General features: G+C 31.8%; 1 protein-coding gene across 4 annotated transcripts; it reads left to right on the top strand.

Annotated features, from left to right (window-relative positions):
* The first annotated feature begins 4563 nt into the window (after nucleotides 1-4563).
* On the top strand, nucleotides 4564-22324 carry LOC106720484 (solute carrier family 10 member 6-like). Of its 4 annotated transcripts, none has more exons than XM_045683988.1 (11): nucleotides 4564-4714; nucleotides 16263-16436; nucleotides 16829-16972; nucleotides 17223-17353; nucleotides 17815-17934; nucleotides 18169-18343; nucleotides 18903-19165; nucleotides 19857-20043; nucleotides 20943-21018; nucleotides 21506-21513; nucleotides 22130-22324. In XM_045683988.1, exons 2-11 carry the CDS (start codon nucleotides 16274-16276, stop codon nucleotides 22243-22245), a joined length of 1383 nt encoding a protein of 460 aa, XP_045539944.1. In that variant the 5' UTR covers nucleotides 4564-4714; nucleotides 16263-16273; the 3' UTR covers nucleotides 22246-22324. The 4 variants fall into 4 exon arrangements, with proteins under 4 accessions (XP_045539944.1, XP_045539943.1, XP_014370684.2 ...); XM_045683987.1 differs by lacking the exon at nucleotides 4564-4714 and adding an exon at nucleotides 6604-6677; XM_014515198.2 differs by lacking the exon at nucleotides 4564-4714 and adding an exon at nucleotides 13433-13545.
* The last annotated feature ends 1168 nt before the right edge of the window (nucleotides 22325-23492 follow it).

Here is a 23492-nt window from a genome sequence, read left to right as displayed (position 1 = left end):
ATGTCTAACAAAAAGTAAACGGTGTGTTTCAATAAAATAATATTAATAACAGGTTATGGGCCCAGGCTGCCCAGAGAAAACAGTGCATAAAAGAAAAAATAAAAAACAAAATGAATAACACAGACGAAAACATAGAAAAACTTACAAATTCAGACAATTTTCACATTTGGAAGTTTGAGTTAAATATACATATTTCGGCATCAAATCTGTCGGAAGTGTTGAAAGAAACAGACCCAGAACGGAGAGAAAAACCAGAATTCCAAACTAAGGATGCTAAGGTAAAGAAATTGATATTGAACTCCATAGATAGAAAACTAAAAGGTCACATCATAAATTGCAAAAATGCACATGAAATGTACAATAAGCTATGTGCAGTATTTGAAGGATCTGAAGAAAGAAACAAGTCTTCCTTATTACAAGATTTCTTTAACTTCAAATTCGAAAACCAGACAATGTCACAGTTAATCACAGATATAGAAAACTTGAGAATGAGATTAAATAATCTTAAACAAAAAATTGATGATGACATGGTGATATCAAAAATATTAACCTGCTTACCAAACCAATATAAATTCTTCATAACAGCATGGGAATCAACACCCGATGACAAAAGGACACTTACCAACTTAACTAACAGACTTTTATCAGAAGAAAACAGATTTATAGAAAGGAAAACTGAGTACAAACAGGTTGCTTTTAAGGCGGAGAATAAAAATATTAAATGTTTTAAATGTCACAAAATAGGCCATTTAAAAAAGGATTGTAAGATGTGCATTTTCTGTAAAAGATATAACCATGAAGAGAAAGATTGCAAGTTAAAAAACAGCTGTTGTTCAATTTGTAAGAAAAATAATCATACAGAAGAAAATTGTTTCTTTAAGAAAAAAGGTGATAGTAAGAAATACAAAAATGTTGCTTTTTTGTCACAAAACTCTGAACAGACTTCATTAAAATTCATAGTAGATTCTGGAAGCACAGTGCATATGACAAATGATCCTAACATTTTAAGCAATTTCGAAGAAATGGATTCTACAGTTTATGCAGCCAACAATGAAAAAATGAAAGCACAAGGATCAGGTACTGTCCATGGAATGTCATGCGATTTACAAAAAACTTTATTTATACCAGACTTAGCACAAAACCTTTTGTCTGTAAATTGTGTTACCAATAATGATGGCTCTGTTGTGTTTACAAGGAATAAAGTGGAGATTTACAAAAATTCAAATTTAATTTTAACTGGTATAAAAGAAAATGGCTTATACAGGGTGAATTTACAACAAGACCTGAAAAATGAAAATAAATCTTTACTTACACAAGTAAAAGGAACAGCATTGGAATGGCATGCAAAACTGGGACACCCGGGTAAATCAGTACTAGAAACACTAACAAAAGTGGCAGACGGCATAAATATACAAGGACCAAAAGTATTACAAGAACAGTGTAAAATATGTGCTGAAGCAAAACAGTCAAGACTACCATTTAATACAATCAGAACTCGGGCTGAAAGGTACTTACAAATAATACACACAGACATCTGTGGTCCCTTCGAGGTGAAGACTCATGATGGATACAGGTATGTATTAACAATAATGGATGATTACAGTCATTTTACAAAAATCTATTTACTTAAAAACAAGAGTGATGCAAAAGGAGAAATTATAAATTACATTGAAGAAACGGAGCGAGAGAAAAATAGTAAAGTATCAAATATAAGATGCGACAACGGAGGTGAGTATACAAGTAACGATTTTAAAGCATTGTGTCAACAAAAAGGCATAAAATTAGACTACACAGTGCCCTACTCACCACAATTAAATGGCAAAGCTGAACGCCTAAACCGGACATTATTAGAAAAAACAAGAGCATTACTTTTTGATTCTAAATTGGACAAAGAAATGTGGGGTGAAGCAATATATTGTGCTACTTATATTTTAAACAGACTACCAAGTGATGCCCTGAAAAACAAAACACCATATGAAATGTGGGTTGGAAAAAAGCCTAATATATCTAATATACAAAAGTTTGGTTCTACCGTCTATGCAAAACAGTTACATAATGTTAAGAAACTGGATCCTAGATGCAAAAAATTAATAATGATTGGATACACTAATAATGGGTACAGACTGTGGAATGAGAAAGAGAGAAAAATAGAGATATCCAGGGACATAGTGATAATAAAAGGTGAAACTGAACAACAGAAAGAAAATTATAAGAAAAGAAATAATAATAAAAGTGAAAATGATGAAAAAGAGACAACAGAAAATCAGGAAGAAATTATAGGAAACCAGGAAGATACTATAGAAAACCAGGAAGAGATTATAGAAAATCTGGAAGAGACAACAGAAGATACCAGAATAGAAGAAAATAAAAATGATGAGACTTTTGAAGATGTAATATCAGAAACTGAGTCAGAAGACACAGAAAGAGAAAGAAACAGACATAATGAAGAAGCCGGCTACCTAAGAAGAAGCAAGAGAATAAAACACATACCAATACATTTGAGAGACTACAGTTTACTTACTTACAGAGAGGCTGTAACGTCTAAAGAGGGAGAAAACTGGGAGAAGGCTATAAATTCGGAGAAGGAATCCCTAGAAATCAATAATACCTGGGAAATAGTAGACAAGAAAGAGGCAAAAGATAGTAAAATACTTACAAACAAATGGGTATTCCGTATTAAGGATAATGGCACTTATAAAGCTAGACTTGTTGTACGAGGATTTGAACAAAATGGTATTGACTACAACGAAATTTACAGTCCAGTTGTCAGTCAGTCAACTTTAAAATCTTTATTTGCACTTGCTGCTTCTAAAGACTATAACATGATAACATTCGATGTTAAGACTGCATTTTTATATGGAGAGCTAGAAGAAAATGTGTATATGAATATACCGGAGGGATATGAAAAACAACCTGGGAAAGTTTGTCGATTAAAGAAATCCTTATATGGGCTTAAACAAGCACCTATTACATGGAACAAAAGATTTACAAAAGCAATGTTAAAACTTGGTTTAAAACCTACTAAAACAGATCAGTGTGTATTTACAAATGAAGATAATACAACAATAATAGCAATCTATGTAGATGATGGACTTGCTTTAGCTAAAGAAATGCAAACATTAAAAAACATTTTAAACTGCCTAGAAAAGGAATTTGAAATAAACATATTCAATGATCCTACTAATTTTATTGGATTTGAAATTAAGAAGACTGAGAAAGGTATAACACTGAAACAAGAAAGCTACATTAAAAATTTATTGAAGAAATTTAGTATGGAAGATTGTAAGCCTGTTAATACACCCTGCAATACAGATAAAAAAACAGAAACGCAAAATACAGATACTACAAACTTCCCATATAGAGAACTGATCGGAGGACTTTTATACATATCTACAAGAACAAGGCCAGACATAAGTCAAGCTGTAAATGAAGCAAGCAGAAAAATAGAAAACCCTACGAAAGATGATGTGATAGCTGCAAAGAAAATACTAAAATATTTAAATGGAACAAGACAGAAAGGAATCATGTACAAGAAGGGAGGAGATATTTCAAAACTAAATGCATACTGTGATGCAGACTATGCCAAATGTATCAAGACAAGACGCAGTACAACCGGATTTGTGATAATGTTAGCAGAAGGACCTGTGTCTTGGTGTTCAAAACGACAACCAATTGTTGCCTTATCATCAACCGAGGCAGAGTATATTGCAGCAGCTGATTGCTGTAAGGAATGCTTATATTTAAAGTCATTTTTAAAAGAGCTGATTGGTTCTGAAGTTGAAATTATATTAAATGTTGATAACCAAAGCGCTATTCAGCTGATTAAAACAGGTTCATTTAATAAAAGATCCAAACACATTGATGTGAGATACCATTTTATTCATGAAAATTATAAACAGGGTAAAATTAATATTAAATATTGTCCCACTGATAAACAGACTGCAGACATATTTACAAAACCATTGTTAAATAATAAATTTAATTTTCATGTCCAAAATATTGTAAACTAAATAAATTCATGATATAGGTATATAATTTAAGAAACACTTAGAAATTGTATAATTTAAAATTGATAGCATAGAATAATAGGTATTATTTAAATTGTAAACAATTTTAAATAATAGGAGAAGGTGTTAGTGGGTCATCCCTATTAATGTCAATGGGAACATCCCTATTAAGAGTAGCGTCATTACACTATGGTTTGTCTTTGTGGTTACAATAAAATGTCTAACAAAAAGTAAACGGTGTGTTTCAATAAAATAATATTAATAACAGTCACTTCTGTGTTCCGACACCGAATAAATAAACTGTAAAAAGTTCTCGCGAAAATAAAAAATTTTTCGGATTTCTTTCTACTGTTGCGAATAAAAGTGTGCGTTCATCTTTACCTTTATTTCAATACGAAAAAAAAGGTTATCTGACTCTCAGGTTATAAAGTGAAGCAACGACTTAGCAGCTTTCCATTATGTTCTCTATGACGTTTCCTTTTTCTCTCTTATTTACTCTTTGATTTACCTTTTTTGGCAACTTGTCAATTTGACATTGACATTCACTAAGTACAATTGTGAATGTGTTGTAGGTTGAAATCTTAAATTTTGATCGCTTTTAAAGATTTTTATATTTGTTTTAATGTTTTAAATATAAGTGTTAATTTTAATAGTAATTAATACCCAGTAACACTTTTCACCCAAGGACATATAACACAGAAACAACTGTAAGTTTTTCTTAATTCTTTCCTGCTTTGAATAAAAAAAGTAAACTACTAAAACAATTATTTAAATGTATTTGTAGGTTTATGTAAAAGTATAATGTATTGTTCTTATGTATTCCTTTTGACCGGCAAATTTTGAGACCGTTTGATAATTATCTCGGCTATCTAAAATTAGTTACAAACTTTTACATAACTACTTCTGAGTTCTTCAACAAACGCAAGGAATACTTTTGATAGCTGAAATGAAAGAAAACTACCCCAATACGTAACAATTCTAGTACTTATGTTAGAAGTATTGCATAACTATGAAATTTTTTACATCTTGTGCTTATTGAATAGGTTTGAGAATTACCAATTGTTTGAGGTAATGCATGTTACCTTTTAACCTCAATTTTATATTCATTTTCACATAAAAGAAGACTGAATTTTGCAGTTTATTTTTGCCCAATTTGCAATTTACTTCTAATAACTTCCTAATTTTTTGCTTTCATATTAAAGTAATCTTAGACCCTTCATACATAAATCAACATAAAACTTATGCAATACAATGTCGTAAAGTTTCTTACACAAAGCGCGTCGCCGAAATTTCTATCTGTCACTGGCAAACAGTTTGCCAAGATTGTTGTGAGAAAAGTTGCTGCAATTTTTAAGATGATACTGACCCAATAGCGATTCACATAGACAATTCAATTTTTATGTACAGAGTTCATGCAATGCGATTCTCGCAACCCAACCATACAATATTAGTTTCGATGATTTATGTTGCCTTATGTACAAAAGGCCTTATAGATTAAATGTATATAATTAATCATAGTGAAAAAATTTGAGTTGAGGTACTGCTGTACTGTTGAATTTGAAGACTCATATTGACAGATGCCAAGGACCATCGTTAGTTGCTGTACTATCTAGTTCAATTTTATTTGATTATTTGTTCTAAACATAGTCATGAACTAATTACTCTGCTGGTGCAGCAACCCAAAGTCTTTTCCTCTGACATACGAGATTGCTAATGTCACCTGTCCGGCGCTGTCCCCTGCCTGTAGTAGTCCATGAACTATAACTATTTTGAAAATTCTTTTCTGTGGTCGTTTTAATTATTTGTCTACCTTCCAACCTTTTACTTTAGGTTAATTAAGCTTGTTAAAAGGGGATTAAATTTGCTTGTTAAATAAGATGTTAGCCAAAGTGTCTTCATCTTAGATCAAATTCAGTGACTTCAGATTCAATATTAAGTCATTAAGTTATCCTCTGTTCAAATGACTTAATCCCAAAACTGATTTAGATAAGTTTTATCGTCAATAAGTTTTATTTTTAATAGTTTTTAAGAGTGGTAGTTTTTTTTTTTTTTCAAAATGAAATTACATTTATTTTAAACTAACTAATCAATTTGGATTTCAAAAAATACTTTTTTTCTGCAGTGGAAAACTAACTATAGATTAATATAATAATACCTCTTGTAATGGATTTACATAAAATACATGGCTTAGAATAAAAACAAGGTTGTATTCCAGAAAAAACTTCTAACCTTGAGAATATGAGAAGGGGAATGCTGTATCACTAAAGATGCAAACTTAATTCAGTGTTACCATTGATTGGGATTTCACCATGATTTGGGTAGCTTTGCAACAAAATGAAATACGAAAATAAATTTTATTTTATAACTCAAGTGCATATAGAGGAAGTAATATTCTTTATAATTATATTTTAATCTTGAATAACTTTCGTATTGTGATAAAAGTTTTGTTAAATCTGTAAGATATTCATGACGAACATTTTACGTGTTGTTATACTTAACAACATTTGTTAAAAAAAACAATGAGTTTAGAAGAAGAAAAAAATCGAATGCAATTTAAGTAATTTTTGAGTATACTTTATGGCAACACCAATTAAATGAACTCTTGACCGTCAGTTAAGGCGAGCGACTCGCGAAACTCGGTCGTTGCTATCATTCGTTTTCGCAATTAACGTGAGTTTTTATTCTAACAACTTTCACTTATACAAGCCTGTTTAGTGTTACATCATATGTCTTTTGGTGACACGTGATGTTACTATATCGTTTATATGCTATACATAATATGTAATACATACTCCGGTATGCGATATATTATATGTAACAGTAAGAACATGCTGTGGTAAGGTTAAGCAACATATTTATATCGCACATATAACTTTGACTTTACTTTCTAAAATCGACGCATGTGATGAATAAAGTTACATCTCTTAGAGATGCCATAAAAGATGTGACTCTTCGTCAGATGGGTCTAATTTTTATTTATTTATCTAATTACATAATGTATTAAGAGATTTAAACTTGAAGTTAAGTATTTCTCCATGTTTTTTTCCATGGGTTACCATAGTTGAAAAAATTGTAAAAAAAAATTGCAGTCTTAGTTTTTTCAAAATTTTAAAAATCTAGAAGTTGTTTTAAAACTAGAAAAAAAAAATTGTATAGGTGAAAAATAAATAAATCCGTTACTGTCTACTTCTAATAATTGATGTATTCAAGTTATATTTTTTTCTACAGTTAAATGGACTTTACAGACTAGTTTTAGGAAATAATTTGTCTGACGTATAATTCAAATACATTTTTTCCAGGCGATTTCTTTCTTCCTTCATGCCGTTTTAAATCGTAAAAAGCATATTGAATAAAAATGAGGTTTTTGTTATTCAATTTAAATTTGTTGAATATTTTTTGTTGCATTATTCAAGTTATTTATACTAATATTAAGTATATAGATGAAATGAAAAATGAAAATCTTTATTATTGCACACTAAGTTTACAATATTCAATGTTGCCTTGGCTCCTTAACTAGTGAAAACTGTATTTAAGGAGCAAAGGACTATTTAAGGAGCAATGGATTGAATACTCCGAAACTACTAAATCGATTTCAAAAATTCTTTCACTGTTTTAAACCTACACTATCCTACGGCTACGGCTGACATGTATTACTAGATTTTTTTAATTCCGCGTGGACAAAGTTAACTAATTATTCGCAACAAATTGAAACTATTTATTTGCTTTAACAGACTGAATTTAAATTTAAAATGTATTAGTATACGTACTAAATGAGTTGGTGACGCACATCACATCCTGTATGGCCAATGATTGTGGAATAATACAAAACAATTTATATTTATATAGAATTTGGTGACGTTTTTAACATATCCGCTATTCTGACTTTCCTTGAATGATATCTTAAGAACGGTTAAATTTTTAAGTAGCATTTTTATCAGGTTTTAGTTTAGTATAAAAGACAGTAAACTTGGTATATACTTTAATTACTCGTTGGTATTAATCAATAGATGGTTGAATTAATAGATAGATGAATGTTCGATAGAAGGTATCTCCGGAACGGATCAACAGATTTTGATGAAATTTAGCACGGATGTGATGATGATAGCACATAGTCTGGAGGAACACGTAGATACTTATTAAGTTTTTTTTTTTTAATTCCGCGCAAACGAGGATGCGGACGACAGCTAGTTGTAAAATAATTTTCAAAATCGTTTCAATATTTTTAAATTACAGTGAACCCGCGGTAATCCAGCGTCCATTGTATTCATAATAATGATTTTTTGTGTATAGTTTTTGATTATTTTAATACTTATGTACATACATTTGTGTGTATACAATTAAATGCTAATGTAAAGTTATTATTTTTTATAAGTTTTATAGCATTAATGGCACTAATTTATACTTCAAGAGTATAAAAAAAAGTCTCTATTCGATCTGTAAATTGTCGGACCAAATGGTAGTCTTTTGTAAAATAGTCCTGGCTATAGGTCTTCGGCAGTAGTCCATAATCCGAAATTTGTCGGATTACCGGCGGGTCTTCTGTATTTAATGTCAAACACGTAATTTAAACATTTTTTATAATATAGAACAGAGTGTAAGGAGTAAAAAATCAAGTGTAAAGTAATGAACTTGTACCCAACAATATTGCATTCATATCTTCACATTTTATTGCTTAAATATGTTATTTGCAGTATAAGCGATAACATTTCACCTCGGCTGATTAAATACAGCTTAATTATAAATTAAAAAAAACAATACCGTATCGCGAAATCGTACCCGGAAAAAAACATATCGAAACAAGGATTTTTCAGATTTGCTAATATAAATGTAGACTCGTTTAAAAAAATATTGTGAACGTAAGTAAATATTGCAAAATGTGCAACGAAAAGAGTTACATCTCTTTAGAAATATAGTAAGATATGTAACTTTTTCCTCAGGGTTCTGTCATGGGTCGATATGACATTAAAACATTGGCTATAGGTTAAATAATTCGTAGGCGAATTCGCATAAATATTTGTTCCGAATTTTGATAAATGTTTTTTTTTTATGAAAATGCGTCCAGCAATAGATGTTTTTTGACTAGTGATGCGTTTGGTATTTAAATGAAATCGATGAATTAAAAAAATTTGTCCACGACTGTTTGTTTTTTTTCAATTCAAAATCGAAGTACTTAATGTTTTATTTATAAGTGAATATAAAATCCGGCCCTGAAAGTATTGCTAGTGGAAATTTATGTTTAATTTATCCGAAAAATATGCCAATTCAAATTAACATCAGTTAGGATTCATATTTTAATTACACCTACAATTATTTTACCTCACAAAATAGAAACCTTGTATATTTTTATATACGGTTATTTTAATGACTTTTATAACATTATAAAGTATAATTTATGCATTCGCTGCTAAGATATTATTAAAGACATTGACCCCGTCATATACATATTTATCACAATTAAGTTTTGTCTGTTTGTCATACTAAATAGTACTGTTTAAATCGTAAACATTCCCAGTGACATAAAGACAGTGACATTGAATTATAAAAATCTAGTAAAATGGTTGAAGGGGTGGGGAGAACCCAGCGAGTGATGATGCGATATCCTGTGTGTGTGTTTACAAAACTTTAGACGTTTACTTCGGTTTCATAAGCACGTATGGACGTAGTCGTCGATAACATTGAACACTTTATGGAAATCGAAATCGTATAAAAACTTCTGAAGCTTTTTAAATCTTACTTCTTACTAATATTATAAATGCGAAAGTTTAGACGGATGGATGTTTGTTAGAAGGTATCTCCGGAACGTCTCAACTGATCTTAAATTTGCCACAGACGTAGAACATAGTCTGGAAGAACACATAGGCTACATATTACGTTTTTTTTAATTCTGCGCGATCGGAGTCGCGGGCGACAGCTAATGTTTACACATTTATGCAAATGACTGTACATTAAAACTCAAAGTTTGTAGCGAGCATTACACGTTTCACGTGACTGTGCCTTTCCATCACCGAAAAGTTGTTGTCTGGTTTTCTAAACAGGATGACAGAGAGGACAATACGATCACTTACGAATAAAAAATTAATTAATATTTTGATATGATTTTTTAAAGTTTAATTAAAACAAACATGTTATTATCTTGTGCAACTGTGCAAAAAAAACTATACAGATAAGAAATAGTTGTTATCATTTATTTCAATTCAAACAGTTTTTAAAGGCGAGATACTATAATATCAGATAACGGTTATTTTTCTCTATTTAGTATACTATCAAAAATAATAAAAAAAACTACACTAGCTGACAGTAAGTTGTCTATGGTTTGATCTAAAATTTATTGCGTTGAAGCAATTATTTTGATATGTTTGTGCTGTAAAAAAAAAAACTGCAGAATCACGCGGAGTAATCATTTTTTTTTACAACTCCACGTTCGATGCAAACTTAGCAAATGTAGTTAGACTAATCATTAAATTAACAATATTAGTTTTTTTCTACGAATTTGTCTAGTCATAATGACAATTTAAATAATAAAATATTTTTTAACTTTGGATTTATCGTTAATATAATAAAGATAAAATGTTTGATGAATAACTCTAAAACTACTCGACTCATTCTAAATTAAATCTGAATTCGTTTACCGAAAAAATGAAATGTACTTTATCACTGAAGTTTGGTATGAAATGTCAACAATCTCATATAAAAACTGTGTAAACAAAAGATCATGCAGTGTACACTGAACCAACTGTTCACTGAACTGAAGTGTACGTGATTGTTCCTGAACTAACAAGTACAGTCGCCTGCATATATAACAAATCTGATTAGATATTTTCATTTATCTTTCACATAAGTTTTTCTAGTTTTATCTGAATAAATTCTTAGTTTACGTAACGTAATATTGACTCGGGCACTTCACAGAGTATCTATAGATAGTAAACACATGACGTATTTGTCTTGGCAAAAATTGTATAAACCATAATCTAAAGGTGTTCAGATAAACTATGAACGGCCCTCAACTAAAGTAAAATTGTATTTAGGTTACTTTTAGCGAAATAACAAGCATTTTGCGTAATTATATCGAGTTTTAGATGTACGAAACATGGGACGAAATAAAAAAACAGCGATGTTTGCATATTTGTCCTCGAATCGTTCCTTAAAATGCAAATACGTTAATTGCAAAATTTGATAATCTTACTAATAATATAAATGCGAATGTATGGATGGGTGGCAAACGACTCAATGGATCTCGATGGAATTTGAAATAGAGGTAGAACATAGTCCGTAAGGCTACTCATAGCGTCATAGACTACTAATTTTTTTTTTATTCCGCGCCAATGGAGTCGCGCGCGACATCTAAAATAAAAATATTTAAAATCGTGATCTTAGATTACATTTATTAAACTTTGAAGATATTGTTGATGCCAAAATAAACAGTAAATATACGTAAGTGCTAAGCACTGACGTATACTTTATCTTTCTTGTTATCAAAAGAGTAAACCGTACGACCAGACCTACCTGTAGAAACCTATATTCTTAGCTAATTACGCTTGTGAACTTTAGGATAAATATACGTGTTTTATTAACCAAGACAGTATAAAAAAATATTGCTATTTAAAATATTGCAAATTACTTCGCATACCAACTAATTAATATTATTACTAATATTTTTGATTACATATTTCGAAAGAAAAAAGTTACATCTTTTAAGAGATATGAAACCTTTTTTTATAGGATTTGTTTTTTTTATGGTTACCCGTCGTTAGCTTGATATTTAAAGAGTTTTAGACGATACTTATTTTTCCCGGGATCATTTTCTCAATAAATACAGTGTGTACCGATAACAGATTATAAAAGTACTAAAGTATTTAATGTATACTTACGAAGAGGATATGATAGTATTAAACTGCAGTAACATCCTGTACAGACTTTATTATTGTTTTGCCTTGCACGCTGTAAATACTTGGACAATAAGTTAAGGATTTACAACATGTAACGTCTGCATAAAAGATATACCGCTGCTAAAATTTTTACTTTTATTCCGACTAATTTATGTAATACGACGGTTATACTAAATGTATTTTTTATATGTATTTAAAAAACATTAAATTTTATGTCGAGCACTGATTCATTCTTACTCTGTGCACGTATTATGCAAGTACCAAGGTTAATAGCAAAAACCAGTTTACGGATGTATTCAATAACATCCAGTTATCGTTATAAATAAGCGTTACTTTAATGCCCTAGAGTAGGGGTGGTCAACTTGATTGGACTAGAGTTCTACTACTTTGATCTACTGACAAACCCTATGTTATCTCTCAGTTACAAACTTCAACCATAGTTCAGTATCACAATTATGTACTACCAGAAATCGCGCGCAACTACGCGCGGAATTTACATAAAAATTAAAAAAGTCCTCTATAAATACCCTATGTGTTCTTCCAGGCTATGTTCTACATCTGTGTCAAATTTCATCAAGATCGGTTTAGTCGTTTCGGAGATACCTTCAAAAAAACATCCATCTATCTAAACACTCGCATTTATAATATTAGTACGATTTTTTCATTTTATTTAAAGCGAAATCATAAAACTAACAATTCTCAGTAAACACCTATTTATATTAGAGTGCACCTTGCGCCTGAGCATCTTAAGCTACATTTTTCGTATTTATATTTATTGCCTTGCTACGATAGAATAGACTAATTGTTGCGATCGACCGATGGCCACCCCTGCCCACGAGGCATATCGATAAGAGTGAATAGTAGGTACTATACTATGTTAATGTTATTTTCCAATATCCGCTGTCGTAATACCCGTACACAATTTATCTTCGTTTATAAAAGAAAATGAGAGTTGAGTGCCGACTTAACCGCATGCATACTCGGCATTTCATTTTGGCAAATCTGAAACAACTTTTTTTACCCCACGTACCAACTTAAACACCACGTACTGTATTACATCAAATGTCTAATGTACGTAGCATGCGTTTTGCGATAGTCCTTACTTTTCCTTACATTGTACTCGTCAACTGAGTCCCCGCAATTTGCTTACTTTAGATAGACCGAAGATTTTCCCCCATGCTTTATAACGACCAAGTTATTGACTATTATATTGTTATGAAATTGTGCTCTTAGGTTTTGCAGGGTTTCGCCTGCACAATGGTATAAAGCCTTCCATTCCCTTATAAGGAAATGATTCATTCAGTTATTTCTATATTCAAAAGGACAATACCACACTATTATATCGCTCTAAATGATCAATCAGTGACGTTATGCTAAATACATTCTTATCAGTTGTTATCAGTACGTGACAAAAACCACGAGATGCTAGTGCACGTGTACGATCGACAATTTTACAGCCAATGTAATTATATCAATTTCAAAGCATTCAAGATAATGATTGGTCGAAAAGTTTGAGAACCATTGAATGTCCAGTTGGTAATAATCGTGTTTTATTAGCAGACTAGTCAACGTGTTAGTAATTATAAATGATAAAAAAATATATTTCAAATATATTGTGATTAATTAGTGAAGTGAAACGGTAGAAGGAAAAAGTGAGTGACCTTACCTGTTTAATTTTTAAATCTTACTTCTATATTTAATTAATTCAACGATCAAAATTATATTTGAATTGAATTGCTCAAATTGCTCTTGTTTACTTTCATTTAGAATTTTAATATTGTCGTCGTCAGATCATATGCGTTTCCACCAACGCACTCGAGACTTGAATAGTTTGATTGACTAGGCTTTATTAAACCATGCTCAGTGCGGATTGGATGACTTAAATCTGCTGCTTATTAAGTGCTGTTTAGTGTTACGCTTTTATTTGGTAACATCATGGCTTTTGTTTCTTGAATAAAAAGCCTTCTGCTGCTGTGTTTTATACCTTCTAACATGCTGGTGATTGACAGAGAGAATTAATGTGTAACCAGGTTTTTTTATAATATTTAAATGAAAATCCGAACCATCCTGGTTTGTATAATCAAAGCTTTCAAATATTTTTTATGATAAACTAGCTTTTACCCGCGACTCCGTCCGCGCGGAATAAAAAAAAAATAGAAAACGGGGTAAAAATTATCCTATGTCCTTTTCCTGGTTCTAAGCTCTCAGCCGTTCTTGAGTTATAAATGTTGTAACTAACACAACTTTCTTTTATATATATAAAGATATAAATGGCAATTAACAATGACGTCTTGAATTTTCATAATATACTAGCTGTCGCCCTCGACTCCGTCCGCGCGCAGTTAAAAAAACTTAATAGGGGTATGAAAAATAGATGTTGGCCGATTCTCAGACCTACTCAATATGCTCACAAAATTTCATGAGAATCGGTCAAGCCGTTTCGGAGGAGTACGGGAACGAACATTGTGACACGAGAATTTTATATCTATATATATATAAAAGAAAGTCGTGTTAGTTACACTATTTATAACTCAAGAACGGCTGAATCGATTTGACTGAAAATTGGTGGGCGGGTAGCTTAGAACCAGGAAACGGACATAGGATAATTTTTACCCCGTTTTCTATATTTTATTCCGCGCGGACGGAGTCGCGGGTAAAAGCTAGTATTAGATATTTTTACATTGTATCCGATGATGGTACCTCCACTAACAAATTCCCCAGGAATTAACGAATTTCTTGCAATTTCTCGAGTGTCGCTCTTTTCAATAACTTTATTCGCAGCTAAATTGAAACATAATTCTTAAACTAACATGATATTAAATGTATAGGTATTTAAATTTTTTAATATGCGTGGTAACAAGCAAGGTGAGATATGCATTATCGCGCGACATTAAATTTATAATTTTTGATTAATATTGTAATTAGTGCAGATAAATTCAGTCACGTGTTTACTATCGTCATACGGTCGGTATTGTCGGTTTCCATTGTCTAAACACAAATACGAAAACATTGTCATCTGTTTTTCTTTAATAGAGAATGAGAGAGAGGACTATGCTTTGGTGTGGAAATGTTTTGCTGGGACCAGTTCAAATATTATACATCGAGAACTAGAGACACGGGTTCAAGGCGCCTGGACGCCCAGACTTAGTTTGATTTTTGCATTAGAGAGCCCAATACGTTGAGTACGGTCCTATCTGACGGTTCGGCCTGCAAAGTTAAAAACAACAAGCAAAACCTAACGTGTGTGGCCTACATTAGTGAATGTATCTGAAATGTGTATGTGACATACATACAACAATTATTGTATGCTCAAACAATGCATTGTTTTCCAAGCAAGACATTATCCGCTTTATACGTCGTAACAATGAAATTCTTTGTACGCACAGTCTGAGATATATAAGTGTTTGGACTAAAAGAAGTTTGAAGTGTATAGTATATATTTTTTATAAAATCTAAGGATTGCTAAGTAAAGAGGTTTGGTTTTCATTGCAGAAATATTTGTACAAGATATTGTTATCTTAGTTTTTTCAAAGCGTATGAAAGAGGTCACCATGTTTTTATAGACATGTTTAAGCAGTGAAAACACACAGTTTTACAGCTGATTAATGTACTCGTATGTTACTGGGCTTAGATGTCTTCCTAAAAAATATTTGTACTTTTTATTTTTAATTAAAAATAATTTTGCAATGAATTTAATCTGTGTCAAATTTCACGTTCATTCGTTCGCACAATTATTTAAAAACCGATACAAAGTTGTCACTTTACGTATGTAATGTAATTAGGAGGTATTAGTTCGGAGTTAGAGTAATTAAGAAGGTCTTTGTTTACTTGAATAATATTTTACTTTGAAGTATGAATTATTTCTAGCTATTCTACGAAAAGAGTTACATGACTTAATAGTTCTCTAAAAAGATGTAACACAATTCAAGACAGATGAGTAATTTTTAATTGTAATAAAGATATTTTTTTTATTATTTATACCTGATAAAGTTAACACTGAAACATATTTATCTCATAACGAGTTCAATATACGATTGTGAGTTGCCTTTTGTTATTCATCACAAGACTTCACTACTATTGTAATAAGTATATAAATGTTATTTACCTTTTAAAAAAGACAAACAACTAGCCGATAGTCTTTATAACCGGTTATTGTACTTTTGAAAAGATAGGTTATATAACTTTTCGCCGGGATGTACGATTTTGGTCGCAATAACCGACAGTAAGATGACAAAAAGAGGTTCATGAATTTATTAGAAGATGTAACTCTTCATCGAATACTTAAGACGTGTACCTTTTTTCATCGCATCAAAATTATGCATAGTTTTAATCGATTTTTTTAATCTCGTTATTTCTTTTTTTATTCCAGTGGTCCGCGCCATGTGTCCGATATGGCCGCTCCACATCGTGATCCTATACATTCTGGCACTATGCCCCATCTGGGTGATGTGCCAGTCGGCTCCCAACCTGCTCGCCACATTCAAGCCCAACAATCTTTCCCTGCACATGGAATATTATGATTTCATCGATGTTGAAGTTAAAGGTATTTATTTTTACTTGTTCCAATTGATATTGGCGTGGTTTGCTTTTTTTTAACAACCAATGCTGGATTAAGATCCGACCTGGTGTTAGGTGGCGATGTGGCCGAAAGATGGTAACAAGGAATGATGGTCTTTAAGAAATGATCCCACCCTTTCCTTATAAGGTTAGAGTGGATAGTAGAATGTATTTGACAGAGGAGGGGCACATAGGTAGGGGAAATATTTCTGCACGTCTTCTCCGTCGATTAAAGGTACAAACAAGGTCTACATTTCGGATGTTTATGCGCAATGGTCGCATTCCCCTATTTCGTCGAATTCAGGTGACCGTTTGCTCGATTGCCACCTTTAAAAAGCGTATTTATTTATACTGTGTTAAACCTTTTAATTTCCCCAGGTGATGGGTTACAGCCAGCCGACGAGTTTCAGATAAAGTCCAGGAATCGTCACGTGGCTTATGGAGATTGGAATTCAACATATAGAGTTGACGAGGCTGCATCTAATTGGAAAGGACGGTTTCAAGTCACCGCTGAGTTTCTTGGTAAGTAAATCTGACTTTTTCTAGCCTTTATCTACTGTACTCTTTCCAACTCTTTCTAACCAATTTTAATGAGTGCCCCTTAGTATTCAGTAGCACATTCAGTAGGGATTTTTTTTATTAAATTTTTTTTTATATAACTTCAGTGTATATGTTAATTGTTTCCTTAAAAAATATAACACACTTTAGTTTTTAATCTACGAACAATGATGTATGTGATAATAGAACCATATTCCTTGTTAATTGTGTTCAGGTCGCACTGATCTATACTTGGAAGTGAAGCGTGGCACTACAGAGTTCCCGGTGAATGGAACTCTACCTGTCACTGTGTTAAGACCTCAACGAGTCATTGACACTATATTTACCACCAGTGTTGCCTTATTCGTAAGTAGTTTTGTTTTATATTTCGTGACATTTGAATTATCCAATAGGCGAGTGATGGCGAAATTTAGATTTTAACAAAATTGTTATATAATGAAGTTCAAGTGACAACAGATTAGTCAATTTTCTGTCAATTGCCACCTTTTACTTATTTAATCCATTTTTACATCTATAGTAAAAAAAAATATTTTACTCACCATAGATGATCAAGGGTGGCAGAATAAATATACCACAGATATACAAAAAACACATAACTTTATATACAAAGTATAAAGTACTTTATGAACTGTAGTCATAGCTAAGACTTCCGTCAAATTTACTATATCAACTTTTAAAAAAAACCACGAGATTGTCGTCTAAAAACTTTGACAGATGCGGACTCTTGTCTATGTCGCCATCTACCTAGTTTTCAGTTCTTCTTCCCGTTGTTAGATATTTTAAAGTTTAAATACATTTATTTTCAGGTGTCGTTAATATTTATAAACTTCGGTTGTGCGATGGATTGGCCGACAGTGAAAGATGTTATCCGCAGACCTATCGGCCCACTCATCGGTCTTTGCGGACAGTTCCTATTTATGCCACTGGTCAGCATAACATCTAGCATTTAATTAATACTTCGACTATCCGACGAAAAGAGTACATCTTTTATGGTATATTTTTCAAATGTAACTCTTTTCGTTGCAAAGTCGAAAAATCTACAAAAACATTTTTAATCATTCATAACAAATACTTTTAAATCCTTTTTCCTACTTTAAATTTCTATTTGACTGTATTTTTTCCTGCATTTCTAATGTAAAGTAAAAATTTCTTTGTACCAGATGTGTTTTGGTCTGGGCTTCTTGATCTTCCCCACTCTGCCGGAGATGCATCTCGGCATGTTCTGTACTGGTGTGGCTCCAGGAGGAGGTGCCTCCAACATCTGGACCTTCGTGCTCGGTGGAAACCTCAACCTCTCTCTGGCCATGACCACTATATCTACGTTATCCGCTTTTGGTAAGTAATTAGTCACTTATCCAATTTCTGCAATCAAAAGAAATCAAACCATAGTTATTATTATGTACATTTTGAATTATCTGAAATCTTTATCTGATGTAAACAATGGGCGGATTTTTCGAAAGCCTTCATTATTTTTAGCTTAATTAAATTATCAGTCCAAATAAATAAAAATGTTTCCAGTCGGTTAATTCAAAAATGTTGTGACTAAATACATGGGTGTCTTTGACCGATGTCTAGATTATGTCTAAGTAGTAGGAGAGGTCAACTACCATTTCTATGGTCTTATTCGAAGTAATTTTGATGTGAAACATCTATAGGATCACTTGTAAACCGAATTATTGGCGTGGCGACGCTTGCCGTGGCGACCCGTCGCCACGCTATACTGAAGTATACATATATATATTTTATGTGTAGTAGAGTGTACGGTGTGTACAGTGATTATTATTATCATTATTTTTGTCTATTTTACATTTTTCAATTCTCTAGGTAAGGGGCTGACTCTCCCCCTCCAGAGACACTCATGCCAAGACAGAAATCTTTTTAACACTTGTTTCAGGATTCATGCCACTCTGGTTATTCTCATTGGGTCAGTTGTTATTCCGTAACGCGAACATAGCGGTGCCATATCAACACATTGGTATGTTTGTGGTGGGCCTGGTGGTGCCCCTGGCGATAGGTCTCGCTATGCAGAAGTTCACGCCGCGTCTCTCCGCATTCATGGTGCGGATATTGAAGGGATTCTCCACTCTGTTGCTGCTGTTTATAATTGTCTTCGCAATTATTACTAATTTGTACATCTTCGAGTTGTTCACTTGGGAGGTAAGGATAATTTTAGTTGTTATTTTGACCCATCCAGTGAAAAGAGTTATATCTAAAACGAGATGTAACTCTTTTCTCTAGATGGATTGATTTGTGTTTTTTTTTTATAATTTTAGCAGATTTATTGAGGAATAAATCTTTATTTGACTCTGTGCACTGGAAATAGTTATACATATTATAATAAAAAGTTAATTTATATTTCCAGACAAAGAATTAAATTTACTAACCGGCTTAGGATCGATTTATTGTAAAGAGAGCTGTCAATAAAAGCTATAATTTAATGTCTATATATGTTACTATACTAAGTTTTCGACCTAATTTCATTATCATTGTCAAATGACATTTCTATCCATGTATAATAAATTATAGTACCTTTTAAAAAAACTCATCGTAAATGGTAGGATATCAAATTCCACCGACAGTCGTTTTTCAATAATTGTACTATCCGGGAATTTGACGGTATACCACTAATAGCGAGAATCGATTGAACATTTTATTAAATGTGCTTGTACGAAAAAAGGTTGAATAGTACAAGACTAATACCTTTTTACTATTATGTAGTCATTTGCGCAAATCACTGCCACCTAATTGGTTATTTTGTGAGAAAGTGCGCAGTTTCTCTCGTAAGGAACAAGACAATTTTTACTTAAGAGGAACACTGTGAAGGGCTCTGACTGTACTGTATTTGTAGATAGTAGTAGCGGGTATGGGGGTGCCGTGGCTCGGCTATATCTTCGGATACTTGGCGGGGCGCGTGTGTCGTCAGCCTCACGCAGACGCACTCGCCATCTCTATAGAGACCGGCATCACCAACACTGGTATTGCCATCTTTCTGCTGCGCTACACACTGCCGCAACCTGAAGCTGATCTTACCACTGGTGAGTAGTCACTTATATCTTACTAATATTTATAAATGCAAATGTTTAGATGGATGGATGGATGTTAGAAAGTATCTCCGGAACGGCTCAATGGATCTTGATGAAATTCGGCACAGATGTAGAACATAGTCTGGACACATAGGCTACTAATCAAGTTTATTTTAACTCTGCGTGGACAGTCGCGGGCGATAGCTAGTATGTTAATAAAATTGAAGTGTCTATATGTTATACAAAAATATGTCATATTTGTCCGCAAGGCTGCGTTTGTTTCGGATAATTTCCGGAACGGCTGGACTTATTTTGACTGAACTTTTAAGGGAAAATAGCTGATGTTAGTAGGCATATTATAAACTACATTTTTTAATCTGCACTGACAAAGTCGAAGGCCATCGCTAGTTTATATATATAGATAAATAAACTTGCATGACATTTTTCAGCTGTTGTTATCTGAGGTCAAAATAATTCTCTAGTTAGTCGTTAGTCTTGAGTCAATTCAGCTCAACGTTTTCTATAATTTTTTTACTGTGGTTATTTTTGTCAGAAGAACATTTTACGTATGAAAAAAATAAAAAACCAATAATAAATGCGGAATATTTGAATTCAATAGCGATAAATTAAATAGGATAACGTCTTTTAAATCAGATAGTACTTGTATAAAACATTATTGTAATTCTTCTCTTGAAAAAACACACAAAACCAGTGGAAGTTCACAACGTTAATGTCAAAAGTGTCACATATTCCTTGTCGGATCATAAATGTCTTGACTGTTTACCGACATCTAAGAGACCGACAGTATTCCCTCGCAATAGCAGATATTGTAGTGTATATAGTGAAATTATATGACATCTAGCTGGGATATAACCGATGTCATAGTAAACGGTGTTTGTGGTACTTTCCAGTTGTGCCAGTGTCAGTGGCAATTATGACACCATTCCCCATGATGGCGATATACATGTACCAGAAGATAAAGGCTTGGTAAGTTTATATACTCACTATTATTTAATTTAACGAGTGATTTTATGTGTTGTTTTGATTGCGTTTTAAATCACGGAGTTTTTTTTTACATTTAATTTTATGCACACATTTATTTTAAATTATTTTTATTTATTAAATAATTTAGATTTTAAATTGAATTGAATTTCAATGGTATTTTTATTTATTTGTTGATATTTAATATTAGCCTATTATAATATTAATATTTTTACCAGTATTCTAATTTTATTTTTTTATATTCACACTTTAAAATTATCACAATATAATTAAATAGTCTTATTTTTTCCCATCAATTTCCAATATGAAAAGAGGAAGAAATTGAGAAGGGAAAGTGACACGGGATATGTTCTTTTTCCATCAATGTCCTATCATTTTTGTTATATTGCGGTGTAATAAGCAAATAATATTAATTTATTTTTTTTATTTCCATAATATTGTCACCACCCGTCATCATTACCATACCGCTTAGTATGGGAGGTATGTCCGCAGTTTGATATATACTGACTCAATCGATGAATATGGTTACATCTCAAGATGTAACTCTATTGTCTCATGAGATGTAACTGTATTCGTCGACTGCGTCGTACGGTGGTGGTCAGTGGTTGTGGTACATTAATTTGGGATACAAATGGCTCGCACTTACACTGCTTTAGTTATTTGAGAGAAAAACATCCTAAACTTGATCAGTTTTTAATATGGCTAGAAAATGAAATAAATTTAAAACAATAGATGTTTTGTTTTCTCTCAAATTTCTACAAGCATTATATTGCTATTTGCTACTATTTGTTTAAAGGTTTTAATTAATTTTAGTTTGATTTAATTTTTTTTTACCTGTACGTCGCAATTTTAAGATAGATTTTATGAAAAACTTTCCTATCTAGCAAGATGAAGTAATATAAAAATATGTATATAAAGAGAATGAGTATTTAAATAAGTTAAAAGTTTTAACAGTACTTTATAATCTTTAACATTTCGTCTAATGAAAAGAGTTATATCTCTACATAAGGTTTTTTGTATGTAACAACTCTTTTCATCGACCTGTCTACTACAAGACTTAAATAAAACCTAATCTAACTTATATCAATACTTCCAGTTTCAAAAACCGAAGAGAGCACAAGAAAATCCTCGAAGAGAGTGACAACAGCTTCGTACCCCCCACCCTCCCCCAGCCCGCAGTCCTCCCTCCCGCTGATGTCAAGTGAGACCTGAAGGTGGCGCTGCAAACTCTTACCACACACACGCACATACACACACACATATCATGTTAAAACTGTCTAAAATATAAAACAGTAATACAAAACCTAAAATTTTAAAACAAAATTGATTAATTAATTAATAATTGATTGATTAATAATCAATTGATAAATAAATAATTGATTAATAATTAGATAATTAATTGGGAATAATTAACCAATTGATTAATTCGTTAATTGATTAAATCTACACTTAATACCTGCTTAATTGACTATTATTACTTTGAGTATGTGAAAAGTGCATACATAAAAGACTACGTACAAAGAATTTTCTTGAAGTTGTGACAAAAATGTAATTTAATTTACAGAATATATTTATTAAATAGTATTTTTATGTTTTATTGTGGTAAGATTTTGTGAAGCGATTTTTTTTATATAAAATTGTCAATTATATCATATTTATATTCAATATATTTTGATATAAATTTTTGGAGCTCAAATTTAGAGCTATTTTTATATTTTAAAGGAGGTTTAATATTTATAATATATTTATTTATTACAAAAAATGTTTTATATTCTACACACGTGTATGTGACAGATGCCTTCATATGTTTTGGCGCCGCACTTGCAAATGTCACATTCCGTACGACATTTATATTGGATATAGTGCGACAAACTTATCTGGCCCGGTGAAATTGTGCTATTAGTTCTAAAAAATAGACAGGACAGCTAATTTACAAAGATCTTTTGACACTTCTAAACATTATCAGGGTGGCGCTAGTGTGCTATTTTAATTTAGTTTCACTTAACCATCGGCTTAAATAAGTTTGTCGGATTATCTATAATTCACCTATAAAATTTTTAACCAGTCTGCATTATATAGAATAAAATCTATCTGCCCACAACACTTAAGTTTTCTGTTAATTTAAGTTTTTAATAATCAATTATTTTTTATAATAATATAAGAATCCTCACAAAAAGTTAATTCGCTTTGATTGTGTTAAAGTTAACTTTATCATTTAAAAATCAAAGCAAAAGAAATATCGATTCATAATTTTGTAACTGTCATTTTTTTGCAGTGAAATTGTTAAAAATATATTAGCCTTAGCGATTAGAAAAGTATAAAAACAAAGTTTAGGTTGATCTTTTTTTTGATTCCGAAAAAAAACTAAAAACAATATTAGATCTTTATTTAGTTTATTTAAGAGATCAGTTTTAGGTTATAATTATTGCTATTTATTTGAAACCACTAGTAAGAGTTTG

This window comes from Papilio machaon, chromosome 24, assembly GCF_912999745.1.
Source record: "Papilio machaon chromosome 24, ilPapMach1.1, whole genome shotgun sequence".
Taxonomy (NCBI): domain Eukaryota; kingdom Metazoa; phylum Arthropoda; class Insecta; order Lepidoptera; family Papilionidae; genus Papilio; species Papilio machaon.
Note: the sequence above shows the minus strand (reverse complement) of the source record. Positions and strands in the feature narration are given on the sequence as shown.

Excerpts from the sequence above, each read along its gene's own strand:
- LOC106720484 (XM_014515198.2), top strand. Across the intron at positions 17,935-18,168 it reads AGTTCCTATTTATGCCACTG|ATGTGTTTTGGTCTGGGCTT; the intron begins GTCAGCATAACA and ends TCTTTGTACCAG. Across the intron at positions 19,166-19,856 it reads TCGAGTTGTTCACTTGGGAG|ATAGTAGTAGCGGGTATGGG; the intron begins GTAAGGATAATT and ends CTGTATTTGTAG.